Genomic DNA, 26082 nt, shown 5'->3' on the forward strand with positions numbered 1-26082 from the left:
TTCAAGATATAAAGACATGCTGATATTTCTTTTGCACTCCAAATGACAAGGTCTCAGCTCCACAATAAAGAACCTTCTAGAAATCTTTTTGAAATGTGATGGCAAAGGCTGTGGTTTGAATGATAATGTGAATGTACATGCCCGTGTAAGTCAATCATCAGACAGGAAGCGAGAACAAAAGCACTATTTTGTCTACAGAGCAGCATAGCACAAGCAGAAACACCATTTTCTTGAGGTTCAGTAGCCAAATGGAAGACTGACTGGATCGATGCCAATGTCTCAGCCCAACCCCAGAGATCTCTGTGGTGACCCCATGATCACCGATGCCTTTAATTCCAAGTCAGCTTATTGAATAAATTCCAAATAATTTGCCCACCTCATTATGCTTGACCGAACACCGACCTCTGCATTTGCCGGTTGGATTTAGATTTGACCTCAACCTCAAAGTTTTTTTTCTACTGTTGGGAAGGTCTAAAAACAGTCCAATCCACTTAGCCGACGCAGCAGAAATGTTTTGTAATTGAGCAAAATAAATAACTACCGTAAACACGCTTGGAGTTTGCTTAAAGTAGCACAGACAAAAACAGCCACATAACATAATGAGATGTGCGATTGTTGGTCCATTTACAAAACCCTAATCCAATAGATCCCAGTCAGCAATAGTCCACGGAACCCCTCAGCCCTTTAAGGAGGGGTAGGACTCTTAAAAGCTATTCAATAGACAGAACAAAAAGGCCATTGATCTCCATGGCTTCGACCTCGACGTGGTCTCTTCCTCGCACCACTCACCGGATAAAGCGCTCACGCGTCGTTAGATCAGTCCTCCGAACGTGTTGCATATATACAGGTTTACAATGTGCGGTAACAATTACGTACAGGCAGCCAGACACTACATTTCCCTAAAAAAACAACAACACTGAGGTCCCTCATTTAGCCCTTGAAAGGCGTTAATAAGTAACAGCTCATTTTCTTTTCTCAAATAACATCAGGCGCAGCCACGGCGCAGAAGGGGGACCTTGAGAGTCACAGCGAGTGATTCTCCCAGACGACTTGGCAGCTGTCCAGCATATTGCAGCAAATGCAGTGTGCGGCGTGCGCACCGCGGAACCCGGGTAAACGGAACCAGCACTCACCTTGGCATGCGGGAACCGAGGAGTCCCAGGCGAGGTGGTCGTAGGGCGTCTTGCGGCACGCGGCGGAGCTTTTGCCGATGAGCCGGTAGCCGCGGTCGCAGGCCCAGCGCACCACGCTGTTCACGTGTCCGCCGGTCTGGCTCATGACGAAGCCGTGCTGGGGCGAGTCTGGAGTGCTACAGTACATGGCTGAGGGGGAGAGGGAAGTAGGGGGGAACACAAACACTCTGAGCAGACGCTTTGAAACCACAAATCAGCATGGGGGGGGGGGGGGCACTGACAGAAAACTCAGCTGAAAAATAATAGCAATAACGGTCGGGGTGAGCACATTCAATTATCAGAGCAATGGCCCCCAGGAATCCTGTTACTTTTTTATCTGTAAATGTTTATATTCCGCACAAAACAAAACAAGGGGGCTTGTCAGTCGTAATGAGCTGGGAAAAAAAAGAGCATCAGGCATCCAGTCATAGAATGTGAAATGGGTCTGCCGCTCTCACTAAAAAAAGCCTTTGCTCTCCCAGGGGAGGCAGCAGTTGAGCAGCATCTCAGAGAATATTACCAAACAGCACAGGCTCCTCTGAAGGCGTCTCTGCCGGGTACCAAAATAATCAAATGCGCCGAGAAAAGAGAGAACAGGAGTGTCACACTGCGTTCTTGCAGGGTCAGGTCTGTGTTGAGGAACAAACCTTTCCTGCACCAGCTGTCCCGCCACTGAGTCTAACAGCCCTGGCACCTAAGTAAGTCACCCTATGAATAAACATGCTTTTGAAAAGGCCGTATTGAACTGTGTGCGGTGCGCTGCAGAACAGAGCTGTGGGTGAGAATTATTAATTATTAATAGGCATCCAAACCAAGGATCCACTGCAATCATGCAGATGGCTTCGTGAGCACACAGAGATATTACACAGAGAGAGTACATAGACAGACAGACAGACAGACAGACAGACAGACAGACCGACAGACAGACAGACAAACTGAGACAAACGGGAGGGGGAGGTATGGATGGATGGATGGATGAATATCTGGCAACAAACAGGTCGACAGACAAGCAAACAGACAGACAGACAGAGAGACACTGACAGAGACACAGATAGATAGAGTGATAGATAGACAGGCAGACAGATAGATTGATAGATTGATAGATAGATAGACAGACAGACAGACAGACAGACAGACAGACAGACAGACAGAAAAACAGACAGACAGACAGATAGACAGACAGACAGACAGACAGACAGACAGACAGTGTACAGACAGACAGATAGAAAGATAGATCAACAAGTAATGGAAGACACTATACTTACACAGACAAAAAGAAACATACACAAACGGCAAGCCAGGCAAGTTGGGGTGAGACGGTGAAAACAAAATAGAACCCATAAAAAGAACCCTAAAATGTACATACACATGACAAACAATGCAAAAACTAAAAAAACAATGCAGAACACCCATGCAACTGAAAAGGTATTAACAGTAGAGGATACATACTTTGATACTCACCAACGTATGTGATGCGGAAGCCCTTCTTGTTGGTGCCGTGGTCCGATGCCCAGCGCAGCAGCAGCTGGTGCCCACTGGTGGTCACGTTGAAGGGCACGGGCAGATCTCCGCTGAGGGCAGCCAGGCTCGGACTGTAGATGTTGGGCCCTTCAACAAATCAGACGAAACAAATCCACATCACCACCAAAGCCCAAAACCCCCAAACGCTCTGATTCATGCCCTTCACTCTGACCTCACACGCGCTAAGTACACATTTTAGACTTTGCATGCCTTTCACATATTGTTGTGATAACTGCTAATGAGAATCTGTTTTTTTGCAGAGTGAGTGTGGCTCTGACCCATCGGGTGATAAGTGCACGAGGAAAAGACCACGGCACAGGGGGGTCACGCGCCCCCCCCCCCGCCGCCGCGGCATAAAAAGCCTCCCGCCCAGCCCCCATGAGTCATCATCACAGGAGACACCGTGAATATGAAAGAGAGCCGCCGCTGGCAGCGACCGATGACCAACCGCAGCAGTGGCTTTGACAAAAGCACCTCATTAGATGCTAATTCACGGGGAGCTAATGACAGGGGGTCGCGGGAAGGTCGCCGCGGAGCCACGACATGGTCCTTATTGGACAGCATTAGCCTAATTACGGAACCCAGTCCCGCGATAGCGGCTAGCGCTAGGGAGGAAGGCTTGCTGGGCTATGCTGACTTTGAAGTGGCGCTGATTGGTGGTTTCATTTTCTCACAGACTTTTACAGAATCTCAAAGGTAAGTACAGTTAGTTTGTGTGTGTGTGTGTGTGTGTGTGCGCGTGTGTGTCTGTGTGTGCGTGTCTGTCCGTGCGTGCGTGTGTGTATGAACAGAGGATTTGAACTTTGTTTCTCTCTTTCTGGGAGGTTGGGGCGTACCGTCAAAGATCTCCAGGATGTCAAACTCCTTCTCCGTATGGAAGAGCTCGAAGTGCAGTGAGATGTTGTAGCCCTTCTCCACGTTGATGAGCCAGGAGCACATCTGCAGGTTGGGGTAGCTCTCGGGGAACCCCGGGCTCAGGATGACCCCCGTGGAGTCGAAGAGCACTTTGTTGTCTGGGCATTGTGCTGTCGGGAAACAAGAACAATGAAACTAATCAATCAAAACCAGTGTGTGAAGAACGTGAAGATTGAATGAGTGAAAGAGGGAATAATTCATTTTTTTTTCTCAATGCAAACCATAAACCGTGTTTAACCGTAAACATTGAACACTCTTAAATGAACACTGAAAACAACATTAGTAAGTTGAAACTGGCATTATTATTCACTGTATAATTGATTTAATCAATTCATTATTTGCAATCGCAACACTTGGCTAATAATAATAATAATACAATTTGTATACAAGTTTGAGAAAATAATGAAACAACAACAAACAACAACAAGATCGCAAATGATGTCCATGAACGATTGACCAATTTGATCTCCAGCCCCTAAATTAGCGGGACGCTTGGAGAGGGGGTAAATTGGGCATGAAACGTGCCACGGCGAGGCTGACCTTGGCAGAGAGGCGGGGGCCCATCCATCTGCAGTCGCTCGCCCAATCTGCAGGTCAAGATCTCACTGCCCACCAGGGTGAAGCCAGGCAGACAGCGGTACCTGATTATGTCTCCTGTGTGAGGAATTACACACACACACACACACACACACACACACACACACACACACACACACACACACACACACACACAGTGACAACCCACACACAGGGACGCAACGCACACATGCACACAAACACACACACACAAACACAGTGACAACTCACACACACAAACACACATGCACACACACACACACACACACACACACACAAACACACAAACACGTAAACACATGTAATATCACACAATCTCACATATAAACATCAGACACACAGACACGGTGACACACATATAAACACAGACACATACACATACACACATACACCCAGATGCACACACACAGGCACACACACAAAACCAATTGCCATCAGTGCATACTCTAATTAGGAGCTGACAGGTCACTCACGGTGTGGTAATGAAAACAAATGCAACCACTAAACAGGTTGTTTTGTCAGGCTCAGGAAAGATCCGCTGTGTGGGGGGGGTGGGGGAGAGGGACTGCTTGTCTGAAAGGTGTGTGTGTGTGTGTGTGTGTGTGTGTGTGTGTGTGTGTGTGTGTGTGTGTGTGTGTGTGTGTGTGTGTGTGTGTGATAAGGAGGGCATCAACAAACAAACAACAAGGCACCTTGTTTAGATGTACCTTTGAGGGCACGCTCACAAACATAGGACAAGTCATTGCATCAGACACGCGATCGATAGATGGATTTTACCTATTTGGAATTCCTCGTCATCCATCAGCACCTCAGCGTTGGCCACTGCTGACGGGGGCTGACACACACGGAGTTGGTACGCTGAAGAAGAAGACAGAGAGGTGGAGGACGTGAAGGAGGAGAAGGAGGAGGAGGAGGAGGAGGAGGAGGAGGAGAGATGTGAGGGTCAACATTTAGAATCAGCTCTACACTACTACACTTCACACTGTTCTGGTGACTCATCAGGGGCGCATATGTTGGCCCAGCCACGACCCGAAACAACGTAGGTTTCAACTACACCTCGAAAGCGCGAGCAGCGGCCACCCGAGCAGCAACGTCTTGTTTTATTCCTGTAATTGCACTTTATCAAGCCACCGGGGGCTTCGCAGAGGGGAGCTAAAAAGAAATATCGGCCGTCATGCTGATTTACTTATATTCCCATGAAGCAGTCAATTGATTCACTTTAGGGTCGTACTCGGGCCTGGTCGATGTGAACTGTTGTTCTTTATGGTGCACCATGGCACGGTAAACCTTTTCCTGACTCTGAAACACAGGCCCGTTCTCTTTGAGGTGTCATGGAATTACTTGAGGGCACAACAAGCCCGAATGCTGCATTGCTGTGCATAGATGCTAAACCATTTTAAGAGCTGTGCTGTGCTATATAGAGACTTGTACACAGCTTGTCAGCTTGCAGCTTGGCACTCCACAGCTAACACCTCAGCTACCGCGGATGCGGATTATTTCCAAGCATATAGCTAAGTAAAATGGGGGAGATTTGGTGGGGGGGGGGTTTGGTGCTCAAAGGCAAGTTTGCTGTAGCAACAGCGTGCTAAAACTGACTGCAATGTTCACTGATCATGAGAAAACAAGTGATTTTGTTTTTGATCAAGTGCAAAAAATAAACATTTCACTGGGAGGACATCCCATTTAAAATTCATCACAAGGAGAAGATAATGGCATTCAGCACCGGGGCTATAAAAGCACAAACACTAGGAGGGAAATAAAGCATTGGAAATTTGAGAACAGAGGGAAGTCGATCACCTGGGACCATCATCGCTTTATTTTGTTATCTGTTAAATTTCTAATGAGCCTTGCTCTTCTCACCACTCTCCGTGGAAATCCCCCCAAGTTGTAATGTTTTATTAGCAGACTTCAAACACATCAGCACAATCCGCATCGACGTGAACATAATTGCACTTTTTGGTTCCCCAGTGGCGGCTAGGCCGAACAGGTGCCCTTTTGTTTTGTAAGTCCCACCAGAGACTAGAGTCTATCCCAAGTTGACACGGGAATGGGAGTTCTCCCAATTTGACACCTCAAAGGAAGACATTTGTCCGCTGACGCACCTGCCGCCAATCAAACATACAGCCACGCCTTTCGCATGCGAAAAACTGCACACCTGCTTTTTCCCATTTCCACACTGTGTGAAAATGCGCAACATGACAAGAGCAATAATTGGACCAATTTCCTCCGCGGAACAAAGGCATGTTAATTCCCTGCGCCGGTTTCGAAGAGCCGTAAAAACGCGGGACGCATACATAACCTTCAGAACCCACAGTAACTTCATTTGTCAACATTTGACTTAAAGAGATAAACAGGGCAATTTCTTTCCCAAACTACTTCCACATTTATTCTATTTGGAGAGCATAATGGGGTGTTATGTCCCTGATTTGCATCAAAGGCCTCCCGCGGAAGAGGCACATTGCTATACCAACAACAACAACAACGGAAAATAAGAGCGCTTGAGTGAGGAGCATCACAGCAGAAGCCAGTTCCAGGCAGACACACATGGAACTCATTAATTTAGAGGTTTTTATCCAAAGCTGACTCACAGTATTGTGCAGTTATACACTTTTGGTCCACATTTACTAATGTTTTGTAATGACACACACCTTTATTCGGTGACTAAAAGTAACAGTCACAATTTACTGAAGGTTCGCAGAGCACTTGCGCCTATAACCAGATGAGGGTGACTGAAGCCAGGGACACACCAACCCGACAGCGAAGAACTAGCAGCGATGAACGACAACTGTTGGGTTGCTTCACGCTGCCTCTGTCGGGGCCAAAAGGTTGCACTTGAACACACCGCAAAGACTAACGCCGACTACCAACTAGCACCGCAAAGACTAACGCCGACTACCAACTAGCACCTACGCCTTGCACTTGCCTGAGAGGAAATAGCTCTCCATACACCAACACTATAAATTAAGCAGCGTTTGCTTACCATTTTCACACCACTCTCGCTCGCCAGTCGCCACAGACGGTTTCATAACATAGCACCTTAAAGTGCACCTTGTCACAAATTTGACACAGAATGACCACGTCTCATAGTAAACCCTTTCCTTAAGTGTCAGCATATGCTCTTTGCATATTGAACCCACAACCTTGGTGATATTAGCACCATATGCACACACACACACATTGACGCATACTTATTAATAATAATAATAATAATAAAAACCATACTTACCATGGTGGGTGAGAATGAAGAAGCCACTGGTGCTGAAGTCACTGTGGAACTTGATGAGGATGTGGTTGGAGGTGCTGTGGACTGTCTCCTGGGTGGAGCTACCACTGAACTGACCAATCTGAGGGGAGCCTTGGTCAGGGCCATCCCTGTGGGAAGACACAGCAGCATGACAGCCAGGATGGGGGTGACCCCACATCTCCCCAACACCCCAATCACGTGGACAACCATCACACCACCACTCAACAGAAGTCAAAGTGACGGCGGCAGTAATGGGCGGATGGCTTTAGGTGTATCTCTTAGGCGTTGAGAGTTCTTTCATTGATAAGTACATTGGACAAGGCATTCTGATGTCTCCAGCATTTTTAAACAACTGATCAACAATTTTCTGTAAGTGTCAAGGTTATCCACTCTGACATGTCAGACTTAACTGGCACCGCAATTACACAGCAGCCTTATAAAATAAACAGGTTACCATTAGTACATCAAAATATATTTTTGTATGTGTACATTAAAATTTTCTTTGTCATTGTCTCATAGGTTCATAGAGAACATACATAAAATGTGCACTGCAGCATGACCACCTAAAATAATTAAAATAAATAAATAAATAAAAACATCCAATGGAATTGAACTACAAAATTGAGCCTGTGACTGTCACTGCTACAGAACAGACATTAGTAGCCTCTTCTCTTGGCTGAAATCAATCATGAGATATAAAAATGACTGGTGTGCCAGCGTGGCGTTAAATGGGATCTGTTGGATGTTGGCTGAGAGCAAATAACCTGAGCAGGCATTAACCCTGTGACCTCTCAAAATGGCTCCTCTAAAACCAGACCTGGACGACTGACCTGTGGACAGGTGTAGTGGTGTCTGCCCGGCATAATTTCAGACCAGGAGACAAACGGCAGCACTTAGGCAGCGTAGGGGAGGGTTACATAAGGCGCTAAAACTATCCGGAACATTCAGCGAATGCCCAAGAGCACTTTAGGAATGTGAGTAACATCACCGCTCAGGAGCCTGAACGGCGTTTAAGTTTGAGTTTCACGGCCGGCAGTTTTAGACCTTATATAAGCCGAATGTGTAAGGATATGCATTAGAGCAAATTGACATGGTTGTGCCTTTGTCTCCACTGTTAAGAGCCATTTGACATGTCCTAGTTACTGCTGCTTGAAGGGGGGGTGCTGGGTGGAGGGGGGGAAGGAGGTGGTTTGTTCGGAAATTGGATTGGAAGGTTTCATGACATTTCGAATATTGAGCCTCTTTATTCTTGTCTTCAATATGTCACAGTGCAAGAGAGAGAGAGATAGAGAGAGAGAGGGAGGGAGGGAGAGAGAGAGAGAGAGGGAGGGAGGGCTGGAGGAGAAGGCTAACGCTCAATGCTGTTGCTACCTTGAAGCTGCTTAGCATCTCTGCACCAGGCTACTGTCTTTTGATGTCTCTACCTCACAGCGCACGGCTAACATGTGAGGGCACTCTCTCTGCAGCACTCTCAGCTGCAAAGCCTCGATAAAACTGCAAAACTACTTTAGAGGGTGCCCTCGCAGTGTGTGTGTGTGTGTGTGTGTGTGTGTGTGTGTGTGTGTGTGTGTGTGAGTCTGTGTGTGAGTGTGTGTGTGTGTGTGTGTGTGTGTGTGTATGTGTGTGTGTGTGTGTGAGTCTGTGTGTGAGTGTGTGTGTGTGTGTGTGTGTGTGTGTGTGTGTGTGTGTGTGTGTGTGTGTGTGTGTGTGTGTGGGGGGCGCTCTCACCAGACAGTGATGTAGTCATAAGTGGGCTCCGTGTTGAGAAGGGTGAAGTTGATGTAGATCCCGTTCCCCGGGGGGACTCTGATGGTCCACATGCAGTCCTGGAAGTTTGGGTACTCGGCCGGATGCCCAGGGGAGTATATGGTGCCATTCAGGGAGGTGATATTTCCACCGCAGAGAGCTGAGAACATCACAGAGAAAAATGTCACCTTCTAAAGGACCTGTCCGATGCCCAGGAGAATACAAACTCACAAAGAAAAAAGAAAAAAACACAGTTCAGTTAAGAACCAAATGGGCGCTTTAGCTTGTGTCTCAGAGAAAAGGTTCTTCACAGAACTGTGTTCATGGGAACCATTTTGAGCCCTTGCCCTTTTGCTTTTTAGAGCTCTCATGGACAACAACTCATATGAATATGCACTCTGAATAAGCCAATCACAGACCACTCCTTAGGCTCTGACGATTCCAAATGGATGCAAATGTTAAACTAGGCACTGATCCCTATGAAGCCAGGAGGACATTTGTTCCATTTCATGGAGGCCGGGTTATTACATGGTTCATGCACACAATAACCCCACTTACAGCTATGACCCATAAAGATCCTGCAGATGATAAAGATATATGCACATAAATATAATAAACTCGAGATTGTTTCATGCTTAGCATGTACTTTGCAGCGGGAAACCTTGACACAGTTCTGCAATATCATGGATGTATTGTATTTCTGAACAATAAGCTCAGTGAATGGTACATATTTCACAAGTGCAGAGTGTCAAAACTGGTTTTTGAATATGTACATAATCCTTATAAATATGAGAACCCCTCTCAATCTGACACTCTGACACTCATTTTCATTTTTGAAATTCGACATGTATCCGCAAACTATAATTCAGGGCTTCAGTAAATGGAAAATATATTCGGGAGCGTAGCTCAACCTTTTCTTGTGAGTGTAACTAAAAAATGTTTATTATAAGGTCAATCTAGTTTTTTCCACTGTAGCAGTCCCATGCTACTGAATATATTGTACACTGCAGGGGGGGGATAGCACGCTTCCTTGCCTCTAATAGTTCCCCCCATAATGCTTTGCGTGTGTGCTTGTGTTTGGTTCTGGAATAATGTGATTATGCTTTCCTCATTTTGTGTCCTGCATGAGCGTGAGTAGCTGTTATTATTTCGTCTGTGTTTCACTGATGTTTAATACCTTAGTCTAGCCCCACTTCTGTTAGCGCACTGCTGCTGTCTGTGTCGTGTCTGTGTGTAAGACCTACCTGCTGTGCTGGGGTCTAGTGTGTGCTCTTTGGCACTCTCGGGTTCGTGTGGCATATGGGGCATGCATGGGAGTGGCACTAATAAAGCAGCACTTTCTGAGGTCATGCGGTGTATGGGGCACAGGACTTGTCTTTAAACCTGACATCGCTGTGTCCGTATCCAGAGATTTCTTTTAGCACTGGTTTTCCCCCAAAAAAGACACTGACTGTCTTAACTTAACTTATCGCAAATTAACTTATTGACAGTCTCTAGCCTTAGATAAAACATAAAACTTGTAACGATCTTGCTCAGCATTATCTCTCTCACCTGTTAGACTGATGTATTTACCTATTCACCCCCCCCCCCCTTTCCTACTTGTTGCAAAGTCTACACTGGCTTAGGTGTACTCTGTGTTTCTGGGAAAGGACATTAAGCTCTAGATGTACCAGTTTGTCTAAACCTGGATACACTATACCTGATGACCGGCTTATCAACCGTTTCAGATCTCTTGGAAGTCTGCGGCGAATTGGGTTTAGAGTGCGGTGCTATGAGGAGTTGCATTATCTGCCAGCTCCCTTACAAGCGCTAACCACACTGGGCTCCCTTACAAGCGTTCACCACACTGGGCTCCCTTACAAGCGCTAACCACACAGGGCTCCCTTACAAGCGCTAACCACACAGGGCTCCCTTACAAGCGCTCACCACACTGGGCTCTCTCACCACACTAGGCTCTCTCACCACACTGGGCTCTCTCACAATCGCTCACCACACTGGGCTCCCATACAAGCACAAGCGCTCACCGCACTGGGCTCCCTCACAAGCGCTCACCACACTGGGCTCCCTCACAAGCGCTCACCACACTGGGCTCACTTACAAACGCTCACCACACTGGGCTTCTTGGCAACAGGGGCACTCCAGAGGGAACTGGCAGACTGGTCCGGATAGGATAGGATAGGGTCATCCATATGTCAGCCAGGTGTATAAAGTTCCAATATGAAGTGGTTGACCAGGCTAACATTAAAACGCAAGTTGCAGTGAGAGACGTTCTCCCCAATGCAAGTGGGGCGATGAAGGCATTGTCGGAAGTAGAATTTGACTTGGTTAATAGAAAGCATTCTCATTCCATCAACATGCAAATTCTCTGTGATGCAGAAATGCGACTGACTAATATAGTGGCGAGGTGGCCTGGATCAGCTCGTGATTCATTTATTCTACTGTGACAGGGTGTGCCATGGGCGGCTTCTTGGGACACAATTAACTAGATGTCAGAATTTTTTAAATGTATGTGTGCAGTATTTGTTCGACAATTTTGTTCAACTGCCCATCATGACAGTGATTACCCGGTTAAAGACATGGCTGTTAAACGACCTCGCCAACTCCCAGACTCACGGAGGAATTTTTTTTGTGCAGCTCTCTAACCCCCCACCCCCACCACTCCAGCTGTTTTTAATACCAGAGGACAAATTGCCAAATGAAATGTGTTTTCTTGCCTTTACATCTGATAAGAGCACTTCAACCTCGCATTCACTGACATTTTCCTTTTTGGCTGATTTGCTGCTTTTTGGTTTTGCCATTTTTCCCTTCTGAACAGGGAGATTTCTTAGGCCTATTCATATTTATTAGATTCATATTAACATGAGTGTCATTGAGGGGTTCGAGCATTTTTTATTCGTGGAGTGGTATGTCACTATAGACCAAATTTTTGTTTACAAATATTGTTGTGTGAGCGCTAGCTAGTGGCAGAAATCCACCAGGGGTCTCATGTAGAAAACCTTGAGTAGAATTCAAACTGAATCAGCATATGCATGAAGATGGAGAGCTGTGTGCACACAAAAGAAGTCAGGTATAGTCACATCTCACTCCACAAAGAAATACCCAAATAGTTTTGAGTGTGCATACCATCTCCACAAATTAACAATATTAGTATTTTAAATTAGTATTAGCTAAAATACCCCATAATTTCTCATAACTTCCCATGACTGTGTGCATGCACAGAATAACCAAATAGGGATAGTATTTCAGTAGTTATGCTGCAAACGGTTATCCGAATATTCGATCCTCCGTGCACACACCCTTATACTGCGCCAACAGACTACCTATCAAAATGTCTCTCTGCAGCCTCTCTTGTGTCTAGTCACACAGGACACGACAGGTGAAAACAAATGAACAGTCGGGGTACCTTCACAGCGCGGCACTGGGTGTGACATGACAGGTGAAAACGGGTAGTCGGGTACCTTCACAGCGTGGCACAGGGTGGTTCCAGTTCCTGCTCACTCCATGGAGGCAGGTGAGCGACGCCTCCCCCAGCAGCGTGTACCCTGGCAGGCACTCGAAGGAGATGGTCATGCCCACCCCCAGGTCATTGCCAATCACAACGCCGTTGCGGAATGGTCGTGGGTCGGGGCACCTCTGCAGCTCGTACGCTGTAACCCAGGAATCGGTTGAGAATCAAGAAATCAAATGTCATTGTCATGTAATGACTGTCATGTAAATGTCACCGAATTAGAACCAACACAAAATCAACACAGGGTATCTTAACCAAACAATAGCGGCAAAACCAAACCATACTGAACAACACCACCCCAATATAACCAAACCAAACCAAATCACACTGGTTAAATAAAATGGAACTAAAATTAGGAGGCCACTGAACCCCCCTCCCAAAAGCTGCATGTTTTATAAATCTGTCAAACCAAAGCCTCCTAATGCCATTCAGAAATACCCTGCAGTGCAAAGGTCTCAAACTGGGAGTGAAATTATGAATAATGAGCACAGAGGAAAACACATCAATATGCCTGAGGAGAGAAAGAGGATGAAAGAGAGAGAGAGAGAGAGAGAGAGAGAGAGAAAGAGGAATTTCAATAGTGCACAGTTGTGTGCTCATGAGCGTAAGCTTGTGAAGCCCTCCCCTCACACAGGAGAAGCCCCACGTTCCTAGGTCACTGACACAAGTGCAAATATGGATCTACTGAATTTGCAATGACAGTAAGACCTTTCCGCACAGGAGACCAGGGCAACTAAGCTCAAAGCCCTCCCGTGCATGGCAATTGTACCGGTGTTCAAATCCCTGATAACACAATGGGGAGTGGGTGAGGTGTAGGCTGGATGGGGTAAGTGAGGGCGGGGTCCCGATCATGTCAATATTAACAGAGGGAGTGGCAGAGTATGCCAGTGAAAAACTGGGGCTGGGGCTGGGGGTGGGGTGGGGGTGCTGGGGAGTAATCCTCTTTACCTTCGTAGGTGATGTGGAAACCAGCTTTGTTTTGGGAGTAGTCGCTGTGGAAGATGAAGCTGGTCTGGTGAGTGGTGCTGAAGAGAGAGTCCGGAACGACGGATCCACTGAACCGGTCGATGACGGAGCCGGCCTCCAGCGTCCCGCTACGCACCTCCAGGTAATCGTGGACCGCCTCCGTGGAGAAGTTCAGGAATTGCAGGTGAATTCCTAGAAAAGAACCGCATGGGAACATCGTCTCACAGCCTATTCCCCCAACACATTATATAGTCCAAATAGTCTAATGCTAAATACCCAAATAGTTTGGAGTATGCATACCATCTCCACAAATTAACAATACAAGTAATCTGAAATGAGTATTAGCTAAAATACCCCTTCTCATAACTTCCCATGACTGTGTGCATGCCCAGAATAACCAAATAGGGATACTAGTATTTGAATAGATATGCTGCAAACGGTTATCCGAATATATCATCCGTGCACACACCCTTATCCAAAATAACAGCTTCTTCTCTACTGCGCCACCAGACTACATATCAAAATGTCTCTCAGCAGCTTGTGTCTAGTCACACAGGACATGACAGGTGAAAATGACATTATATGCCAAATAGTCCCTAATGATTTTCATTAATTTCATTCATTCATGTACATGGAACAGCATTTTCTTAGTTTCTTCCTTTTATTCCATGTGAAAGGCTATTGCATTCACAGGAATTCTATCCACATAATAATAGCGTGTTGAAATTGGGCAAACACCAGCAGCGTAATGACAGTGACACATAGGTTAATGCAATTTAAAGAAAGACAAAAACGGGAGACCAAGCAGCCAAGCTGTCTGAACAGTGTGACTGCAGAGCGTAAGAAGACCTCTAGATGTTTTGACGAGTACCCACCGAAGCCAATGGGGAGTTTTACGGTCCAGTTGCAGTCAAGGCCACTAGGGTAATTCCCTGGAAAGCCTGGGCTCAAGATCACCCCGCTGAATTCTGTCAAGGAGCCACCGCACTGGGCTGTGAAGAAAGATAAGCAAAGGACAAAATGGCAGCAAGAAAACAGTGAGAAAACTTTACTCTCACAACTTGGCTCAGCACAAATTAGCCTTAGCACGTTAATGTATGAGGCAGTTAACGTTAACGCCATTGGGTTCATTAGTGCTAACGCGTAATGGTGTTGTGGGGAGGTGTCACACGTTGTGTAGATGTGAACGCTACTCGTGACTGAGTGAGTGAGTGTTTGACACCGCCAAGGGTAAACAGAACGGTGACTCTGAACGACTGTGTCCATTTACAGTACTTTAAAAGGCCTAAATTGAGACGTCGATGCTCTGCATTGAACATTCCATTTGCTCGGTGGTGGCGTGGATCAATTCGGCTCTCTCTCTCTCCGCATGGTGTCCGTTAGTGCACTGCAACGCTGATGCCTTTACAATGACGTCAGGACTTATTTCACTTAAGGCGGCCGAGCCTTGAATCTCAATAAATGGACGCTCTCCAGCCTCCTGCAAGCTCCAGCATTATCTTCATATAAGACTAAGGTCATGTAAAGCCCTTCATTTACACTGCCATATTCCCTGAGGTAACATTGAGCATGGTTAACCTATTCATGTGCAGCACTACATCATACATCACTACCCACTATATCTATGGTGGGCAGCATCTCCTTGATATTGCAACCACTCAGGTACTGACACCTAATGATGAGTGCCGTATGGATAGTATGTGGTGTGTGTAATGCAGAATTGTTCATAGTAACAGCCTGATTTCGTTCTGTAGACTTAAGGTGTAAAATCTGCCTTCACCGATTATAAGATGTACTCCTGATAACACCTAACATTTGTTAAGAGTGGACTCAGGCTGCCACCTACCCTATTAATAATACTTGTGTCTGTTTGTGTGTATGCTGATTTGTGTATATGTTGATTTGTGTGTGTGTGTGTCTGTGTGAATGTGTGTGTGTGTGTGTGTTGTGTGTGTGTGTGTGAGAGTGTGAGTGTGTGTGTGTGTGTGAGTGTGTGTGTGTTGTTTGTGTGTGTGTGTGTGTGTGTGTGAGTGTGAGTGTGTGTGTGTGTGAGTGTGTGTTGTTTGTGTGTGTTCGTGCTTGGATCCTGTTGATGCTGTGACAACATTCTGTGATGCACTGATGGGGAAATATCTCTTTCAAGTATGTTAGCCACACAGGCATAGCGTGCATGGCATGTGCATATTCCAATCAGTGACCCATGTGGGTGTCTTCAAAAGAACAAAGCTAACAGTTAGCATCCAATTAGCAACAGTTAAGAAACCCATGGAAATAAGCCTATGCTCTACACCAGAGGTGTGTATCTTTGCAAGTATGAGTAAAAAGTGAGAAAACAGATTAGATAAACACTTGTGTAGCTGGCATAGTATTCCAATTTTTAAATGAAATTTAATATTAATAATATCATTATATAATTAGAATACTAAAATTTTACAAATCATAATAATTTATTAAATATAAATAATACAATTGTTAATATTAAATTATAACACAAATATTGAAGTGACAGCAGCATCTCACGCATGTCAGATGAAGTTTGATGTGCATCCGCATGAATACTGCATTGCAATTTCACAGCACATTGGGCAGAGCATACACAATGACTTGAGTATAATGAAACTATTTAATACTGAAGCCGTACAAAATGCCAACTAATGCTCATTCGTCTTGTAAGGCAAGATTTGCTCTGGGAAACGATTAAATCCAGAAAAACGGACATCAGCAGCGTTTGGCCAGGGGGTCAAAAGTGAGCGGTCACACCTCAGCATTTCAAACTGGGCTGGGCTGGTTGTATTCACAGCAACCCCCGTGCATTGGGTACCATCAGGCACACCATGGCTTGGGTCACAGTTATAACTAATAACCACATCCTGCATCCCTTCAGCTCCTGGCTGTGTGCTTCAGCCCCCCCCCCCCTTCCCCCCACTGTCAGAGAGATCCTCAGGATGGGTGGAATATCCAGGTTATGTGCAGATGTGTATCTCATAGTATATTCATGTTTGGTCTTGAATTGATCCTTGTGATGTGAGCAGCAGTCTGATCATGGTTTCACTGCCATCTGAAGAACCCGCCACAGTTATATCATTTGACTGGAGTCTCACTGTCAGGCTCTATGCAACACAGTCCCCTTGGGAATGGCCAATCAGAGGTTTGTCTGGGAGGGAATGTTGTCTTAGGGCATCGGGGGCAGAATGAGGCCTTAAGGGGTATAAAAGGTATGAAACCACTTAAGTGCTTTCTGCTGCTGCTTCTCCTCTCCTGTCTTTGAGCTTGGGGATCCTCTCTTTTCTTGCTCTCTTACTCTGTCTGTTTCTCCTTTCTTCTTCCTTCTTTCTCTGTCTCTCCTTCACCATTTCTCTCACTTTCATCCCAGGTTTGGGTTCATGTTCTTTTCTATGTCATACATTCAGGTTTATCAGGTTAGTTTCATCATTCAAGTATATTTGTGTCTAATTGGCATCCAACCTATTTATTAAATTGTTATTATTTACAATTTTATCCATTTAACTTTTACTTGACATTCTTGTAACATTTAAGCTTACCCGTTTATTGTATTGATAAACTGTTCATTCATTACCCATTCACATAACCCCTCATGTGCCGTGCCACTACATCTAACAACTGGCTGATAGACTGCTTGGTAACATTGGAGGTCATTTAAATAATTGAATTGAGTCAGATTAATTGTATTTTTTTCCCGCAGTAATTACCACTCTAATGCATTCTACTGTCCCATCATGTCCAGACACATGTAATAAACCTTCCATCATTGGTAACATGTTGTCTGCCCTAACCATAGATATCATATATAAAGGCTTTATATCCGTATGATATCTATGGCCCTTACAGTCCATCCAGTTAAGGGATTTTAGGTATTATTTTACTTTTAATGTAAATGTTGTTTTTGTGATAATTGATCATGCTGTACTGCATTTTATGTATTTATATTGTAGTGTAATATTTTTTGCCTGGACCCCAGGAAGAATAGTCTCCACCATGGTGTAGACTAATGGGGATCCTTAATAAACAACAAACAATAAACAATAAACAGCCTGGGAATAGACAACCTACCGAGGCAGAGGGGCACGGGGTAGTTCCATCTCCGGACGGGTCCTGGCATGCACGTTATATGTGCGCTCCCCTGCAAACACACAACACAGAAATAAGGTCACAAAACCACACAAGAGAATTTAGCCTCCTTGATGTTATTTTATGCCACCCTATTAGTAAGAAGTATGCACTGATTTGTTTTAATGTATTGAGAGTCGATGAGGGTTACACAGAGTACTCGAGTATTCAAGAAATTGAGCAGCTCCATCAGTTCTCGAGTTTCTACATTAACATTGAGTAAGCAGGTTTTAGAGGGAGTTGAGGGCAGAGAAGAAGAGTTGATGAACGCCATAGTGTTTTGGTCGGCGCTGGAGAAGTAAAGCTCTTCAGTTCCAAACTCGTCTGTCTCCTTGAACTTATTGCCTGCACCCCATAATAACCCCTCCCGAGGACCTCAAGTTTTACACTAGCGCTCGCGCACACTCAGTTTTCAGTTAGAGTACTTGGCAAACAAGAGGATGGATGGTGACAGCCCCAAATCAATTGTTTGGAAGTCGTTTGATAAACGTGCAGCAATTGTGAGTTGGACTTCAAACATCAGGATTGCTCATACATCAAGTCTGTCATATAATAAACTACACTACTACACTAACGTGGCTAAACAAATGAATGCTTTTAAAAAATAGATATAGCCAATATGACCCATTTAAAATGTGTATCAGTTGGGCTCATTAAAGATGACCAGGTTTCACTACATTTATAAAATAACAGTTGCTTTTTGGGCTGCTGTGGAACGTTGGTAACAAAGATTCAAATATCATATCATCCATACTTCACCACTGCATAAGGTAAGACCAGGAGTTATATTCATATCATCCACACTTCACCACTACATAAGGTAAGACCAGGAGTTATATTCATATCATTCATTTTATGCTTTGCTCTATGTGCTGAGGCCAACCCCCTCATACCCGAGGAGTCTTTTAACTGATACTATAAGACACCTCCCACACAAACGTCCACAGAGCACTCAAGTTTTTCAGGAAACAATTACTTTATTTATGTACTCACGCAATCCCTAGCATGCTAGCACTTCGGCGCCTGGAAAGCACTCGAAATGATCCAGTGACTAACTCACGACAGAGCATATACTTCACATCGCAGGTATTTTTAATTTGCTATTTGAAATGATCCACATTTGTAAAAAAAAAGCAAATGGATGATTGGCTCCAGGGCCAGGTGTTTGTGTTTACACCATTATCACGTCTTCATTTGGTGCGGCTGTGCCTAGCCCCTCTCCATAGTAACGAAACAAAATGAGGACCAAAGCAACGTCAGCACAAGGAGGGCCAGTCGCAGCGGAGCTGAAAATGAACAATGAACCACCAGGGATGGAGCCAAACCACCATACGTGTCCAAATCCACTATTTGGTCATTACTGAGTCTTTTGGTCATTACTCGGTCTTGACCGTGAATCTCCCTGTAGCTGGTTACGGGGGGCCTGGAACATGGAAAACTGAATGTTGCGAGATGATGCAACCAAGACGAGCACAAAACTACCTCAACAACAAGTTGTATTTACAGATAAGCAGATGATTGGCTGAAAACCAGAAAAGCTATTACATCATTCTATTCCTCCAGTGGGTCATGTTTTACGTTTTCCTCAGGTGCATCATGTTGCCTACATCTCAGGCCTAATGAGTCCAGTGACTGAAAGGTGTGTGTGTGTGTGTGTTCATGCATGTGTGTGTGTGTGTGTGTGTGGAAGGTAAGCTGCTGACCCTTCTCAGTAAGGCCCCTGCCAGCTGACAGGCGGCTCTTGCTGATGCACACACACACACACACACACACACACACACACACACACACACACACACACACACACACACACACACACACCAAGGTGAACCTAAGAAGAAGCCTTTCAATTACCAAGACAACAACCCGCTCAACAACAATCCACAGAGGAGATGAGTGAAGTGGTGGGCTGGCGCCGATGCACCGATGCACCGATGACTAACTCACTCCAGCCGACCTCGTCGGAAAAAGTTCCCTCTCCATCAGGGTGAACCTCAAGGACACCCGACCAAGTTAGACAAAGTAACGGACCCGAAATGATCCCCAGAGATCTCTATTAGCTATCTATCGCAATATCCTGAAATAATACATGTCTCCCGAGACTAACCGAGTTGGTCATTTGTGAGAACCTTTTGTTACACGGAGAGACAGCAATGTCATGGCAGCGGCATCGGTTGTCAGCGGCAACATGGTCACATCACTCCAAAGGATCTTAATCTGGCTGAATGGATTTCCCATGCTGATGATAACGGAAAAACAAAAATCTCCTCAACAAACAGACTCTACGGGTGGCAGGCGGCCGGACAGGCCTGGTGAAAAAGCTGACGGAAGAGAACAATGTTGAAAGTTGACGCCGCAAGCCCTGTAGCCGGTCAGCCAGCCGACACTTCATCTCAAAGAACAAACTTTTTGCAAAGCTCCAAAAAGCATTCAGACACTCAGAGAACAGCGTGAGGCGGACGTGCACCACTCATTGGGTGAACCCCTGCCTGTCTTTGTGTGCTTTCTTGGCATCCATTCTGAAGCACACACAAACCATTCCTTCGGTAGGCTGTAAAGTGCCCACAGACTAGAGACACAAATCCAAAGCTGCCACCTTGGGTTCCTAGTTTCACTAAAAGCCACTAAAAACATTCAGAGTGTTCTCCTGGCTTCCTGTGAGGACATAGGTAGGAAGTTATTGTTCTGCTGCCTGTGGTTGTACCCTGGAAAAAGTCTTCCTGTACTTAACTATTTGGGACACCTTTTTCGGTACTTTGCAAAATGCCTTGGTGAGGTGCTACTGGTTCAACAGCTCATCAGTTCAACCTTGTAAGTGTAGCCCTGTTTATGTGTGCAAAAGTCTGTCTCCACGCCGGTGTGTTAATAAACCTTCAACTTAACAACATAGCCTGCCTCACAGCGTTCATTTAAAAGTAATGTCCCACAGTATAATGGAATACCTTGAAAGGTCATGTCATTTCAGGGAGGCCTAACACATCAGAACTCCCTCAACGCCAGCGAGCGTTCAGTGGGGCATAAAGGCTGAATAATTATAACTCCACTGCTTCATCCAGCTGCCGCCCCCCCCTCCCCCCCTCTGAAAAGAGGAAAATGGGGTTTCATGGCACTTTCTATGAACACCCGTCCCTCATCTGGCCAATTTGGCTTGAATTACAGCGGCTGAATAACAGAGAGCTGTGGAGTAGAGCCAAGCGTAGCCTGCAAGCGTAGCGGCCCAGTGTCACGCGACGCTGCAGTAAAAGCCTTTAAACCCACCCCACCCCACTCATACACACCTACACCCTCATCATAGCCCCCACACCCACGCCCTGACCATTGAGCTGTCACATCTCGTGTGACGTGACGTGACGCCCGCTCCCTTGCTCGCTCGCCCACCTTCAGACTGAAGCCTTGTTCGCACTGGAAGGAGATCACGTCGCCCACGATGTAGCGGTCACCCAGCCTGGCTCCGTTGCTGGGGGCCTGGGGCTCCGGGCAGGAATCCAAACCGATTGCTTGGAACACGAGGGATAGGGGAAAAGAAAGAAAAGAGAGAGAGAGAGAGAAAAGAGAGAGACAATGAGCACGCACTTGAATTGCGATGGTCTGCGAATGCCATTAAACAGTCATGAGAGAGTGCAGAGCGTGTTAAGTGGCGTGTGGTGCTGTGGGCGAATAAACAATGCGTTCAACGCTTGACTGGAAACTGCCGAGTCTGTATAAACTCGTCTCATGCCGGAGAGAGAAAGAGGATGTTGATACATATACCCACGCAAAAAGCACACAAACATCTTCACACACACACACATACACACATCCTCTGCTTCACATATACTCTGTCACCTACTCACCCACTCAATAAAACCATCTCTCTCTCTCTTTCTCTCTCTCTCTCACACACACACACACACACACATACATATATTGTGTATGTATATATATATATATATATATATACACACACACACTCACCCAAATACATGCACACATAAAAATTCCAATTCTTGGACATCCACATCCACAATTCACAATCACACCACACCACTCCACTCCAGTATTGAACACTTAATCAAAGAGCGCTGATGAGATGTACCGCTGACTCAGACCCGATACATTCCCTGTCTGAAGAATGCGCTGTGATCTGAATGAGAACCAGGCCCAACACCGTGTCTCTCCAGGAGTGGTGGTGCACGGAGCGGATGGGCTGTGCCCGGTGGGTCTGGTGGCCTACCTGTGTACTCCAGGTGGAAGCCTGTGCCGGACATGCTCATGTCCGACTGGAACGTCAGGTAGAGGTTGTTGGAGGTGCTGTTCAGGACCGGTGGGATGGTGGTCCCTGGAGGAGGGAATCGGGTCGGGTCGGGTCGGGGGGGAGAAAGCGGAGAACAGGTGTTATTGTCCAAAGATGTGCCTCACACACACTTAGACCGCGGTCGGCGTCACTGCTCATCTGCCAAATCCCCAATCTATCTGGAGGATATGCTCTCCCCGCGGACGCACCGTCACCGGGGCTTTGCGGACGGACGTGGGGGTGGGGGGGTGAGGGCTCGCCTGTCAGCGGCTTTGTTGGGTTTGAGGGACACAGACATTAAAGGTTGTTACTGCCACAACTGGGTCACCATTCATCTCGTCCGCCTCGGCCGAGATTGGAGCCTGAGAAACGTCCCAGCGGACAACTTGACAGGTTAGGTCACCGTACACACGCACACACACCTGACTCACCTCATGAGAGGCACTGCGGTGTGTGTGTGTGTGTGTGTGTGTGTGTGTGTGTGTGTGTGTGCGAGGGTAGAGGGGTGGGTATGTGCTGTAGCATTCCAAGTGCACGGAGGCCAAGTTAATTGTCAATCCAGGGGAGCGGCAGGAGCTTTGATAGGAAATGAAATGACTGCATAACCTGACAGGAAGAGTGATGAATGATGCAGCAGCATTAGTTACCCTGAACAATACTGAAGTGTATTTATAAGAGAGACTTCTTTATCCTCTTCTTTATCACGTCACTCGTCACCGTTAAGACGCATCTGTATTTGTTAAGCCTGTTGTTACGCTGCCTATTTAGGTTTGTTTTGGTAACGCAAGTTGCCGTCGTGTCTCAGATCTTCTCCCCGGATTTCATTTGAGAGCTGGCTAGATTAAACGTCAACCTGTCAACGGCACTTACATCCTGTCCAAGCCCATTCCCCGTCGGCTCAGGTCAGTGCACATTTATTTTATTTTGTACAATTTATGCCGCGTTATGCTTTTGTGGGAGCAAATAAAAACAAAAACATAAAAAAACAAGCAACAAATAATTAAATTCTGTCCCTCAACGTTGCCTCTCATCCCCCCCTCCCCCTCGTGTTTTTTTCCCTCCAATTCATAGTAGGCATCCGCAGCCACACCCTATCCCTCTGTGCCGTGCCGCTGTCGTACAGTGAGAGGCCCGACGGGATGCCGCTGACACTCCCGTCTCCCCCTGACTGATTACGACGGCGCTGATGCATGACGCTCAATGACGGCTCAAATATTGATGCGCTTTGGATGATAAAACTAAATCTCCAGATGAAAGTTTCACGACAAAATAGCGTGAGTATGAAATGGAGGGAAGATTTGGGGGATGGGGGGGGGCTGTTGGCTGGCGACACGAAATTATTTGATCGCTGACACCAAGACACTTGGGCCTTTCCACGCATCCTTGAGTTCGCTGGCTCAAACAAAAGCCTCTATTGCGGACGAGCCGCTGGGCAAAATCAAGATGATGTGAGGCTTTCTTTGAAACCCCTTGCAGGGACTATAGGCCAAAACAAGTCGCTTGCTTTGCGACCAGCTTTCCACAGAGCACATGTGACAGTGAAAAAACATACATTACCAGGGTACATCACTTCAATTACTGGTAGGGCGACAAGTCTGACAAAGCAATTAGATGTGGCCATCTCAACCTCATGCATAAATATACATATGTTACATCTAAAGTAGGCTGCCATCGGCATGTGTGTGACCATGTTATAAATATAAAATATGGAATGAAAGCCCTGTTATACCTCAGGGTGTTTGCCTAAGCTGCACATGGGAAAGAAAACGTATATGATGTTTCTCCCATGCAGTAAAGATGTTTGCCACGTCGAATTTAATAAGTATTCATCGGAGCCGTGGTGCTGGCCAAAGCATAATGACGAGGTAGCAATGCGGACGTCAAGGGGCTCGATTCCACAGATGGGAAACATGCTGTCTACCCCACAGCGCTCGCTGCACTGTGAGCTGGCTGGGACGAAGCCACCGGTTCAGTGACGCCACGGAAAAACATGAAAATGCAGTGCCAGCACTCGGGATGAAAATGCACAAAAAAAGAAGGTACCTGAATAACTTCCCAGCCTTGGAGCGTCGCTGTCGACGCCGTCGTAGAATTCCAGCGTGTCCCAGTTGTGCTCGGTAGCAAAACTCACCACTGTGATCTAAATATTCAGAGGAGAAAAACAGCCGGTGCAGGATTAAGTGTTAAAATCGCTGAAAATTGATAGTGTCATTCAGATGTATTCAACTATCTATGGGGTATTGGCTTGGGGGAACGGGGCGGTGGCAACATTTTGAGGCACTCTTGAGCTTTGTCAAGTCTGACATAAACTGTCAGCAGTGATCTTGTCAAGTGCCACACTCATAATCCAGGGGTGAGGGCTGAGACGATGTTGCACAGCAATCTGGCCCAGCTGTGGGACCTGTGGACCCAGTCCCCTGCTCCACAGAGAGCCATCCACACAAAATTGTCTGGGTGAATTTAAATATTTGCCATTTCAGTAATTGAATGTGCTCTGGAGAGCTCCCCGGATGGATCGCTCGCTGTACTTGAAGCTCTGAAGCGTGTAAAGAAACTTTCTTTTCTATTTTATATTATTTCATTATTATTATATTTTTTTTTGAAAAAGAAAAATTCTGAAAAATGGTTTCCTCACTTGGATCCCGGCTCCCTCTGGCACGAAGACCTTCCACGCACAGTTCAGATAGTTGTCATAGGGATCCGGGTATCCGGGAGACAGGATAGTCCCACGACGCGCAGTCAGAACTCCTCCGCAGGGAACTGCGAGACAGAGACATATCTTTTTAGATGGAGGGAAAGAGAAAGAAATACGGGGAGGAGAGGGAGGGAATGACAATAGGGCCCCCACGAACTGTACTACACAAACAACTAGCACCAGGAGTAAGAGCAGAGAGAGAGAGAGAGAAAAGCTTGAGTCATCAAGTAAAGGAATGCGGAGAGGCTACAGAGGAATATTAGATGATACTTAGGGGAGAAAGGGGTAGAACAGAGGGCAACGCTCAAGAGGAACAGTCTGATGTAATCTTTGTTAGATGTTATAAGAAAAGAATAAAGGAAAAATAAAAAAAGTCATGTGTAGACATACTGTTTGGTAAAAGTTTAAATAAATAAACCTATACATAGTATATGTGCCACAGGCCATGTATCATGAAGGCATAGTATTGATGTAGTGAAGAAAGAGTGAAGAGTGAAGGGAGAAGTAAATATGGATTTTATCTCTCTGGATTTTAAATCTAACCATTGACAGAATCCCTCTTTTATCTTTCAACAAGTGCTTTCAGATGAGTCTTTGTAAAAGTTTACAATATTTCCCTTTCCAAGCACAGCTTTTTTTCAAGCTGTTAACTACAGACACAAGGGGCTAAGGAGTTAACCCTCAGATATATCCTAGATACCCTTATTGTTTTATTTAGTTATTACTAACAACATAAAAAGTATCAATGAACTTAATCCCAAAAGTACCATTGTCTCCCATTCTCCTGACGTGGGTAAGAAAGAGAACTGAGCGTGAAACAAAAGGTCAGAGATATTTTTCTGGCTGCATTTCCTCTGCAGCGTTTCTATTATTTTCTTCCTCTCTCTCGCTCTCCTTTTTTTCCAATGTTTCACTTCAGCAGACTTTCTCTGCACATCACTTTGGGGAGCCCTCTCTCTACGTGGAATAAAAGGGCATTATGCATTCTTCAATTTCAATTATTCAGCCTCGTTCTCACATTGATTCCATTTGATGTTTCCGCATCTAATTCTGTCTAATAAACTCTCCCAACCTTTTAACCGGCTTCAGCAACAAGCACTTCTTTTTACGAGTGTTTACCATCAGCTGATACGAACCAACTTTTGCTAATAGACACTCATCCCTTCAATCAACACACACAGACACAGACACAGACACAGACACACAGACACACAGACACACACACACACTCAATATTGTGCCACCACTGAGAGCATGTTGTTGAGGCTGCAGGTGCCAAACGTCACATTCAATTGGGCTTTGATAAACTCATTCCCCGAAGGAGAATGAGAATGTACA

General features: G+C 45.8%; 1 protein-coding gene across 1 annotated transcript in view; it reads right to left on the bottom strand.

Annotated features, from left to right (window-relative positions):
• Positions 1–26082, bottom strand: part of csmd3a (CUB and Sushi multiple domains 3a) — a 177126-nt gene that overhangs the window by 50392 nt on the left and 100652 nt on the right. The window contains exons 35-49 of the mRNA XM_042709035.1: positions 24685–24809; positions 24093–24189; positions 21990–22094; positions 21155–21273; positions 17720–17789; positions 14524–14640; positions 13631–13840; positions 12633–12821; positions 9157–9334; positions 7411–7556; positions 4962–5042; positions 4149–4262; positions 3530–3718; positions 2634–2780; positions 1134–1322 (exon numbers count right to left, since the gene is read on the bottom strand). Coding sequence (XP_042564969.1) covers positions 1134–1322; positions 2634–2780; positions 3530–3718; positions 4149–4262; positions 4962–5042; positions 7411–7556; positions 9157–9334; positions 12633–12821; positions 13631–13840; positions 14524–14640; positions 17720–17789; positions 21155–21273; positions 21990–22094; positions 24093–24189; positions 24685–24809 — 2076 coding nt within the window. The remainder of the gene's footprint in view (positions 1–1133; positions 1323–2633; positions 2781–3529; positions 3719–4148; positions 4263–4961; positions 5043–7410; positions 7557–9156; positions 9335–12632; positions 12822–13630; positions 13841–14523; positions 14641–17719; positions 17790–21154; positions 21274–21989; positions 22095–24092; positions 24190–24684; positions 24810–26082) is intronic.

Source organism: Clupea harengus, chromosome 11, assembly GCF_900700415.2.
Source record: "Clupea harengus chromosome 11, Ch_v2.0.2, whole genome shotgun sequence".
Taxonomy (NCBI): Eukaryota; Metazoa; Chordata; class Actinopteri; order Clupeiformes; family Clupeidae; genus Clupea; species Clupea harengus.